At 35.0% G+C, this 10,884-nt stretch overlaps 2 protein-coding genes across 2 annotated transcripts in view; one reads left to right on the top strand and one right to left on the bottom strand.

Annotated features, from left to right (window-relative positions):
* The window catches only part of LOC105168614 (ABC transporter D family member 2, chloroplastic), a gene marked incomplete in the record, with an annotated part of 6,433 nt that extends 4,792 nt beyond the window's left edge, over positions 1–1,641 (bottom strand). The window contains 3 exon segments of the mRNA XM_020696461.1: positions 644–711; positions 829–1,027; positions 1,128–1,641. Of these exon segments, the coding sequence (XP_020552120.1) occupies positions 644–711; positions 829–1,027; positions 1,128–1,394 (534 nt within the window).
* On the top strand, positions 2,704–9,493 carry LOC105168082 (sodium/hydrogen exchanger 6-like). Its single transcript, XM_011088011.2, has 22 exons — positions 2,704–3,083; positions 3,212–3,263; positions 3,375–3,434; positions 3,573–3,597; positions 4,044–4,129; positions 4,247–4,358; positions 5,220–5,282; positions 5,390–5,409; positions 5,493–5,590; positions 6,439–6,467; positions 6,566–6,597; positions 6,686–6,733; positions 6,837–6,897; positions 6,974–7,071; positions 7,152–7,227; positions 7,326–7,345; positions 7,513–7,610; positions 7,740–7,849; positions 8,328–8,411; positions 8,635–8,732; positions 8,813–8,895; positions 9,135–9,493. Exons 1-22 carry the CDS (start codon positions 2,903–2,905, stop codon positions 9,182–9,184), a joined length of 1,584 nt encoding a protein of 527 aa, XP_011086313.1. The 5' UTR covers positions 2,704–2,902; the 3' UTR covers positions 9,185–9,493.

Genomic DNA, 10,884 nt, shown 5'->3' with positions numbered 1-10,884 from the left:
GATTTCTTCCTTGTTTGGTCACAAGTATAACATGAAAGAATGTATATCCGAACATATATAAACACAATTAGGGCAGAATTCTAAAGTTTAGACATTCAGATGAACTTTAACACACATGTGGAGGCTAATTTAGTTGTCTAGAATGGCAGAATAATAAACTTGAGATATTAAAATTACCCTTTCTCTTCACATGGAGTGATAACTTCTAATCCCTGAAGACACTCAGTAATATGTGAAAAAGGCCTCTTCTGATTATATTGAGCATAGGTAATGTAAGGCAAATCTGTTATATAACTCATACAACAAACTAATATCTATCCATGTGGGAAATAATAAAAACGCATGCATCCCACATGCATTAGAAAGATGCATATGAGATATGCCTGACGTAAACTATCCAATAGTGAACGACTACATAAAACTTCTGTTAAAAAAAAAAAAAAAGAAAGAAGAAGAAAAGACTGCATAAAAAGTTGCATTCTTATGACCGAAGGTAGCAACTAAAGAAAACAAGAAGAGTGAAATTGAACTTGTTTCCCGTGTTAGGCATTTCAGTAGAAGCAACAAAGCCAGACCACGTCCTATAAGGAATGCAGAAAAGATAAACTAGACAATACCTAAGAAAGTGGAGCAATGTGCTCACCGGAATTCCACCAGCAAAACTTGCCAGGTAGTACAACAATTGCTTGGTAAATTGTTCTTGATCCTTGTCTTCCATAATCCCAAAAACATGCCAGAAATCACCATTGTATCAGAAAATTAAGCTAATGAAAAATGCAGTAAACACCAACAAGAAAAAGAAAAAAGAGGCTGTCAAAAAGAACATACTGGCTAGGGAGTTATAAAAGTCACGGCCAAGAAAATTGAAGCCAACGGAAATTCCAGTGGTCGCTAATGTGAGAGCAAATACGGCAGCCAGTTGCCACCGCGCCTGAATCTTATCATCGGAGGACCAATACGGAGCAGCCACTTTCCAGAATCTTCTTAGCAAAGTTTGAACATCAGGAACCTTTCTTTGAGAATCCTCCTAAATCCATAAACAAATTGACCAAATTTTCGCTTCATTTTAAATAACTTGAACCATTGAACACCCTCCCTCCCCCAAAAAGATAAAGAAAGTAAAATACCTGATCAGTTTGCAGCGGAGCCAAGGAGGAACGACAGACAAACGCCGAAAACGTAGTGTCCTTGTGATTTCTCCTCCGAGAATCGATGTAAAACGAATATTTGTGCGATAAAGCGAAGCAGTAAAGCCTGTGATGCTTGAAATTGCTGCAATTGAGCTGAGAGGTGCTGAAAACAACTCGACTTGCACTTGAGAACGCTTGAGCTCTACAGAAATCTTGTAGTGGTAAGTGGGCAGGGGATTCCACTCCTACCATTTTGCTCGTCATTACCAGTAGCAGAATCCGCCAGGCCGCTCCTCCTACAGCAGTTATTCTGCGGGTAAACTTCAGAGAAATGGAGTTCTCATCATCGAAAAAATGCTTGGAATTGAAGCAATGAGGAGGTGCTCTTCTCGCGAGCTCTACTGAGAATGAAGAAAAATATTATCGGCATAGACAGCAGGCAGGGAAATTAGCAGCTGTGGAGATGCCACGTCGTGAGCGCTCCCGTCCAATCAGCTCTCGTCCCCGCAAATAGCACTGTATTGTATAAATCACCATGAAGAAAAGACGATAATAATATCCAACATTGTTGGGGTTAAACGCTTAAAACTAGAACTTGGGGGTGTTTAATGCAAATATACATTTAATTCGTGGACTTAATTTCTTGTTCAGATGTATGATTGGTATTTTTATTATTTTTTTGTTTTTTATTATATAAATAATGTGAATTTATCGTAATTTTTTTAATAATTTTATAAAAAAATTATCTCTCCATATTTCTCTTTCCGCAAACTTTTTGGTATTTATTTTTCTAAGAAACTTCTATATTTTTAATAAATTTATAATTGTAATATTTTTTTTTGTCGGTCACCTCATGCCATGTTTTTTTTGTTTGATTTTTTCTTTATTCTTATAATTTTTTTTTCTCTTTATCTCATATTATAATTTTTTTATATATATTTCGCAGGGATCGCGTGCAACGATGATTAGTTTAATTTAAATTAAACCAATTTTTAGGTAAATTGTTTCTTTCTATATTTATTTTTATTATATATAATAGTATTAATTACACTTAAATTTTATTTAAAAATATGAAGTTATACTTTTTCCCTAAATAAAATTTTGAAATTATAATTACATCTCTTTTGAAAAATTATCCGTTTATATATGACCTAATTTTGTTAAAATTAGAATGAAAAATGTTGAAGTTAGCAAAAAATTATATAAACTTTTAATTTTTCACCGTATTTAACATATGTAATAATTTTATATTTATAAGGAAAAAATATAATAATGCTAACCTCACTTTCTATAAATATATTACATTTAATATTTTATAAGTACAAAAATATATATTTGAAAATGTTAATTTAGGACCAAAATTAAAATTTTATCTAACTTTTTTGCTAATGTCAATATTTTTTATTCATAATTTTAAAAAAAATAGATCGGGTGTAAATATAGAATTTTTCGAAAAGGGTGAAGGTGTAATTTCAAAATATATTTAAAAAAGATATAATTTTATATTTAACAATGTTTTGAATCCAGCACATTAATTAGCTTAGATGTTAACTTAAAACAGTGAGATAACCCTTAATTAAGCGGGTCGACCAACCACCTCATTCTGATAATTGCAAAACAATTCTCTTCAAACAAGAAATAGGAAGATGCCCAGAAATTCACAACACTCGAGATATAGGTAAGTGTACTTGTTTCTTGATTCAGTTGTGGTGTGTGTATTTTTCGGCTGGTGGAACGATTTGTGAGAAGCACAACAGTCCCGAGGAATCGGGATGGAACAGTTGCAAATATCTCCGGCCGATTCGATGGGGAGCCCGGGGAAGGAACAGCGAGCTGCCGGCGTTGGGATTCTTCTACAGATCATGATGCTCGTTCTCTCATTCGTCCTCGGCCACGTTCTTCGTCGTCACCGAATCTATTACCTTCCAGAAGCCAGTGCTTCTCTCTTGATTGGTAATTTTAGCTGCGATTTATATTTTTTAATTCGGTTGCCTTTACTTAATCATGATGATGATCACTTTGTTATCTGATTACGGTTTTGGATGTCTTGTGGTGTAATGGAATTTTAATTTGGGGTACAGGTTTAATTGTGGGTGGACTAGCTAATATTTCCAATACGGAGAATAGCATAAGGTTACCTCGTTATATTCATGATTTCCTTGTACATTTTATCTTCTTTTGGTTCGCTATAAACCCTATCTGTAGGATTATGGAATTCTTTGATAATTTAATTTGGTTTTACAGGTCTTGGTTCAACTTCCACGAGGAGTTCTTCTTCTTGTTTCTGCTGCCCCCGATCATATTATATCCTTGAACCGTGGAGTCGTGGACCGACTTTGTTTTAAATCTAAATGTTTGCCACTGTTCAATCTTGTTTCCTACTCGTTCATGGTTTCACCAGGCGCATGATTTCCTTAACTTTTTTCTGGCTTTTGTGCGCACCCAGTCGGGCTTCAGTATGCAACCTGTAAGTTTATCCATGTTTAACTTTTTGTACTGCTTTTTCTTTTGAATGTTGGAAAAGGGACCAAGAAGACTGTTCTGTCTCACGCCTTATTCTACCCTAGTGGGCACAAGTGTGCAAACACCAAATACAATTCAAGAAAATAATGGAAGAACTTTGCATTGACCTAACGACGACCAATTCTCTTTTATAAGTAAGAGCTTCAGTGTGAAGTTTATAGAAGGGAAGATGGGCAAGGGGCAAACTGAGTTCTCAATTGTTCAGGTTTCTAGATGTAATGTCTGAGAGGATGTTTCTGCTTATATCTTCTCTTCAATGCTTAAGGCCAAACCTGAAAACTAACCGAAACAAATTACTCAGTATTCCCTAATAGTTTCTTACTTTCATTCTCTAATATCGAAATGAACTTAATTCTATGAGCTCAGTACCTTCATTTCTGTGATTGGCAGAAACCATTCTTTTCTAACTTTGGAGCCATTGTGACATTTGCAATTTTTGGGACTTTTGTAGCTTCTGTTGTCACAGGCGTTTTGGTGTGAGTATCAATTAGTTCCATACTATAAATGTCTTACAAATTTAAGTGCTCTAATTTAGGGGGTATTTATCTAATCACTAGTTTGCTAACCTTACAATTTAATGTCTCCTATTACAGATACCTAGGTGGAGTTACATATCTCATGTACAAACTTCCATTTGTCGAGTGTCTAATGTTTGGTGCTCTCATCTCAGCTACTGATCCTGTCACTGTATTGTCTATATTTCAGGTGACCTGGTGCTTAGATTTGTCATGTGCAATGTTTCTTCACTGCCAGCTTTGCTAGTTTAATATTTCATGGATCACACGTTGCAATATTTGAGAATGTTTTTGTTGGACATGTAAAGAAATTATTACAGGAGGAAAAATGCACTAGGTGGATATAAAGTCTACATGTAATTTCACTTATGGTTTTTCAATTACATTGATAGAGCTTGCACACTGTAACACTACCCACGTCTGCTACCATGTTCTATGAGGTAGCTACACCTTGTTCATGTGATTTAGCCTCTGAATTATTATTCTTTTGTAATTACGATTAAGTTTCTTTCGGCATTAGATGGTTTTAGAAGTTTTTACTATATTGATGGATATGCTGATTGAGTGGATTAACTTTCGCTGTTTTTATTCAATAGAATTATTGATCTTTGTGCAACTACGTGAGTGATAGTCACTCAAGCGTAGCTCTTGTTTGCATAGAAAACAGTATCATCTGTGGTGAATACTATGTTTTTACCTGAAAAGAGTTTGATTATTATAATGTTTCCTTAGGTAGTCTAAGTGACAAGTTGTTAATATAACTGAGCGGAATTCTTGTTTAATTGCTATTAGGTTTAATAGATCATGTTTTAAGTTCGATATCTTTACCTTGTTAGCAGATCGATGTTTTTTAACAGTTGAATTTTTGTGTTTGAGTCCTTTGCCTTTTCTCCTTTGGTGATGAATGTAGCTTTTTGCATTCAAGTGTATAACTCTGGAAGTTCTACATTTCTGGATGAAAACTTCTGAAGTAATATCACTTTATGCCATTGAAATCCCACTTAAACCCTAGCTAAACTACTAAAGATTTCTAGTTCATTCCTGTCTGCAGGAACTTGGTACAGATGTGAATCTCTATGCTTTGGTCTTTGGCGAATCTGTGCTAAACGATGCAGTAAGTTTTGTTGGTTTACATTGATGCTAAAATATGGATATTATTGATCAGGTTATTTATTAATTCACTAATTTTTTGTTGAATTATGTATGTTACGCTGTTTGAAGATGGCAATTTCTTTGTACAGGTCAGTCAAATTGCAGTTATCCATCATAATGAGTATGAGGTTGCAGATTCAGTCATTAATAACCTACTTTTATAATTTTGTAGGACAATGTCATTGGTGAGAAGCAATATGTCAAGTGGTCAAAACTTTCTCATGATCGTGGTCAGATTTCTTGAGACTTTTGTTGGCTCTATGTCAGCAGGTTTGGTGCTGGACCCTATAACAATTCAAACAGTTTGTGTTTTGATGTTCCCAGTTTATGCTTGACTCTTTAGAGTTATCAAAGTTTTACCGACATGAAACTATCATGTTTTTCCCCAATTTTCTGATGATGTATGATTTTCTTATCTTTCCTCCAGATCCTTCCAGATCTTGAGAACTTGTTGACTGATTAATGAACAATTTATGTGGAAACCATATCTTTGTTTCGCTGAGAACAATTGTGCTTTGATTTGAAAAGAAGAACATTAGAGTAAATTTGGAAACCCTCATCGGCACAGGAAAAGCAAATTACATGAATCTTAAATTTCAATCATTTTATGGGATATGTCATGGATTCACCAGCAATTATTTATTATTCTTGTACCCTTTAAACTGCTTCAAGATCTAAGTTTACTGATTAGGGAGAAAGGGAGTGGAACACAGGAACTGCTAGCTGTTTGTGAATTATTTTGGTGTGACTTATTTTTTTTTAAAAAAAAAAAAGAATTATTTTGGTGTGCTTATTTATTGAAAATTCCTTTTGTCTGGATTTTCTGAAGTTGAGTTAATATGTGTTGTATCTTTTAATTTGACAATAATGAGACCTACACATTTCCCTCAACACACACTCCGCTCAACAAAGCCCAACTCTTCGGGGTTGAGATCTATGTATTCTTCAACCCTGCTAAAATAAGGTCTTATACTATATTCTATCTTCATCATCTGATCATAGAACTTTTCTTGCTATTTTTTTTTTGCTACGGTTCTATTATAATATTTCTTACCGAAAAATTCTGGAGAGAACACATATATCTAAGCTACTAAGTATAGTTTGTTTCTGAACTGCAGGGGTTGGAGTTGGATTCACATCTGCTTTGATATCCTTTTTAAATGGTTGTTATTATTCTGAGTCAACACTTGCTTTCAATTGTTTTAAACTCATATTGAGCTCTGTTGTAGCCTTGACTTCCAGAACCTTTTCAAGTATGCGGGTTTGGATATTGACAAGTAAGCACATATCTTCAATATTTTTAGATTCGAGATTTGATTTATCCATGACAAATTCTAATTGCAATTTTTAACTACTTCTGTACAGTCTTCATAATTTGGAGTGCTGTCTGTTCGTTCTCTTCCCATATTTCTCGTAAGATACCTTTTAGCTGGCCTATCTTTTATTATGAAAGGACTATGTATCTTTTTGAGTTTCCTTGGTGCTCAACTTATGTTCTCATGTGATTTTTTCCTAGATACATGCTAGCTGAAGGGTTTGGCCTCTCGGGTATCGTGTCCATATTGTTTACTGGAATAGTAAGTGGAACTCATTTTACTTTGGATTTGGCATGATAATGTGATGAAACATGGTCACCTGGGTTATTTGTGCTAGGTCATGAAGCACTATACTTTCTCGAACTTGTCGGATAATTCTCAGAAATTTACAGCTGCATTTTTCCATCTGATATCATCTTTGGCAGAAACTTTTGTGTAAGCAATCATTTAGTCATGTACTTATAGGATTTTTTCTAGTGTATCTTCCACATTCTTACTTTTTGTCCATTTTGCAGATTTATATACATGGGATTTGACATTGCCATGGAAAAGCACAGCTGGTCTCATATGGGATTTGTCTTTTTTTCTATTGTATCCTCCTGTAGTGAAAATTCCAAAATGAGTCATTTTTGTTTGAACTTACTGAGATCAACTGCTGTTTTCCCATAACTTGCTCCAAATTATACCAGTTGTTCATTGGAATTGCAAGGTATGCGTAGTTTGCCTTATTCTGAAAGTTCTGTTCATTCCTCTTATGTAAAAGGGACAAAGTAGCCCCATGCTTTGCCTATAGTGTTTTGGTTGTTAGATGTGAGTGATGTTGTTACATAGTAATTTTGAGCAATTATTAAACCTTTTTATACCTGTTTTATGAAGAGCTGCAAATGTGTTCTCGTGCGCATATTTGGTGAATTTGGTCCGACCTTCGCACAGAAAAATACCAATGAAGCATCAGAAAGCACTTTGGTACAGCGGTAGGTGGAGATGAAATTCTAGTTGTTTGAACTGCTTTCTCTTATATGCACTCCAGTCAACATTCTCTACCCTTCTACCTTTTGTGCTTAGCAATTTTGCACACATATACTAATAAATATTCATTACAGGGCTCCGAGGGGCTATGGCCTTTGCCCTAGCACTGCAATCAGTTCATGACCTTCCAGAAGGGCATGGTCAGACAATATTCACTGCGACAACTGCGATAGTTGTTCTGACGGTAAGTCAAAACTGTTAGTTTTTAAATTGACTAGATTTATCTTGATGCTTAAATGGGAAAATAGGTCCTTTCAGGCAGCATATGCAACTGGACTGATATGGCATTTGATATAATTTGTTCATGGTGCCTCGGCACCATATTGTTGGAAAAGCCAATTAGTAGCCATAGTTTCATTTATATTCTCTGGTGGTTGGTTGTGGACTAGCTTGAAGAGATGTGTTAGCACTCAGTTTTCTTCTGACCATTATTCAAGGCTTAATACACCAATTTATGCGTTTTTTTTTTTTTGGTAGAGAAACTTTAGTTTAAATGCCACTCATTTATCTCACGTTCTCTAGTTTATTAGATTATCATACATATGTGCTCACACTTCACTTCGGCACTAGAAATTACTGAAGTGGAATGAGGCATTTCATAAGTCTTCATTATGGAATATAGTTGTGGTATTCTTGACATTTATGTTGTTGGAAAATTTCAGGTCTTACTGATAGGAGGATCAACAGGAACCATGCTGGAAGCTTTACAAGTTGTGGGTGACGGCCATGATGCCCCACTTGGCGAAGTAAGTCAACATTATAACTTAGTTGTCTCATCCTGCACTTTCTGCTGAAAAGCTGGTACAAGAGTAATAATGGTATTAGCCAACTGAAAATGGAAAAGATAGATAAATTCTATGATCTCTTTCCTGAAAGCAGAATATTTGGTTTACATGATCTGAAGGAGTAGTTGACAAAATTTGATAAGAGAATTTGCCAATTATTAATCATCATCTTCCTTATGTTCAGAGCTTTGAGGCAAATAGCGGCTACAGAGCTCCTAGCTACGAGGGGGAATCATCATCTGGGAGCCGGTTCAAGATGAAACTAAAAGAGTTCCATAAGAGGTATGAAAAGTAATTTCTGGAATTCCATTTTAACATCCTCTTTTCAATTGATTATTATGGTTCTGGATTCTTTCTTGCAGCACTGCATCTTTTACTGCATTAGATAGGAACTACCTCACACCGTTTTTCACAACTCAAAATGGCGATGATGAAGATGAGCATGGTAAGATGAATGCCTGGATCAACTTTGCCTATATATAAATTGTGTGTATGTTTGGCTATGTTTTTTTTTTTAAATAAATTTTATTTTTTGGCACATCAAGTACCTATCTGCACGAGGCTTTTGTAACCGTAATTCTACCATGTCCAGAATGAGCGGGCATGATCCCAGTTATACTGTTCATATAACCTTGGTTCAGCCCATCCATTTAAAGTGAACCACTATTTTTCAATGTTGTCCAGATGAACTTCTTGGAGATTCCAGGAGAGGAGTGCTTCGCGGACATGACTGAACCTACTTGCAATAGTTGGTTAATTTTATCATCGTGACTAGGCGTATCACACTGGAGATAAGGACTGGTTAGTGCATCTCAAATCCATCGGTCTATAAGTATACTGTTAGAATCATCTTTAGAAGTATATTGCGATCCAATTGTAGATTGGAGATTTTAGCCTAGAAACTGTACTGGTAGGATTGCTGGGTACAGCATTTATTCAATCTCTTTTTAGTCGGACCATCCTTGTTCCTGTACATGATGTAAGAACTGGTCTTGAGATCATGACATGTTCTGATGATAATTTGATGGCTATTATTTGTTCAATCTCTTTTTATCCAAACGTGGAGAATTTCGTATTTCTTGAACTTTAGGCAGAGGTGTTTGCAGATCTACTGGATGATGGAACCCGTTATGCTTTCGCCATATTAAATGTCTACAAAATATGTAGAGTAACATTCATGTGGTAATGAAAAGAAATGTTCCAACTTCTAATGGTTCTTCCATAAATGAAGGAAGAAGAAGAAAGATCATCAATGAACCTTCTGAGATGAAAGAGCAAATGTCACACTTTTGCATTTAATTTATAAGTTCGAGTCTTCATGAGACATTAAATCAATGTCTTAATTTTAAGGTTGTGTTTTGTGATTAGTGCAAGAATTGGTATATATCAATAGCAGATTGATAATGAATTATTTCAGATATTTATACCATTCTCGAATAGACTACTTTACGATACCATCTTTCTTCTCTTATGAAATTTTTCGTTTGTGATCGAGGGCGGTCACTTTTATCCTATATAGATAGATTGCAGTTAGAGTAAGAACTGAAACTGGACTAATTTCGTTACGTTGACCCAACGGAGCGGTAGGGAGACAGCATAGCCTTCAGCTCCGCCACTTTATGGGTACCGCTTCTATCTTTGGCGCTCTGAATACGGGTATGATTATAACTTTCTTTCCCCACCACTCTCACCTCTTCCGAAAGACAAACTTGCCTTAATCTATCATTACATATGATATATCGAGAGTTTAGGACCATAACGCAATTCATTTAGAGAATGCGAGGAAAGTAGATCCAGTTCCGAGATTGAGAAAGCGGTGAATAGAGTTAGTGAAGTTAGATTGGAAAGTGAAGTTCTAGCTTAGATAGCTTGACTGAAGAGTTGTTGCTTTATGAAAGATTTTCTGAAGATTACATCCATTACCTTAATTTTTATTTTCATTCAATAAATAGATTATCATTTGGTCAAAATTTATTGATACTAGAAAAATAAGAAAAAAATGAATGAAAATCTGTATTTACATTTGATTATCTTATTATCCACCTATTGCAAGTCAAATAAATTTTTTCTAATCAAACCACCCTTGTACCTATTCACACAATTAATGCATGTGAAAAAGTTAGTTCTTATGCTTATAAGGTCAATTTTGTCGGAAAAGATTTATTCAGCCTACAATATAGTTGTAACTCAATTAAGGTAAAAGACAGTAGACAGTAACTACAAGGATATAAAAAGGTTTTTTAATAAATAGGAATATAATAAAGAGAATCAACAAAATACGCACACGGAAACAATTGTGTGGATCAATATAAAAAGAAAAAAAAATACTAAAATGGATTATTTGATTAGTCCCCATTTAGCCCGTTTGCAGCCGGGTCTACCCAACAAATTTTCGCCCGTTTGCAGTAATCGGGTCTACCCAACATTTTCAAAA

The sequence above is a fragment of the Sesamum indicum genome, linkage group LG8 (genome assembly GCF_000512975.1).
Source record: "Sesamum indicum cultivar Zhongzhi No. 13 linkage group LG8, S_indicum_v1.0, whole genome shotgun sequence".
Lineage (NCBI taxonomy): Eukaryota > Viridiplantae > Streptophyta > Magnoliopsida > Lamiales > Pedaliaceae > Sesamum > Sesamum indicum.
This window is presented reverse-complemented; position numbering and strand designations above follow the sequence as displayed.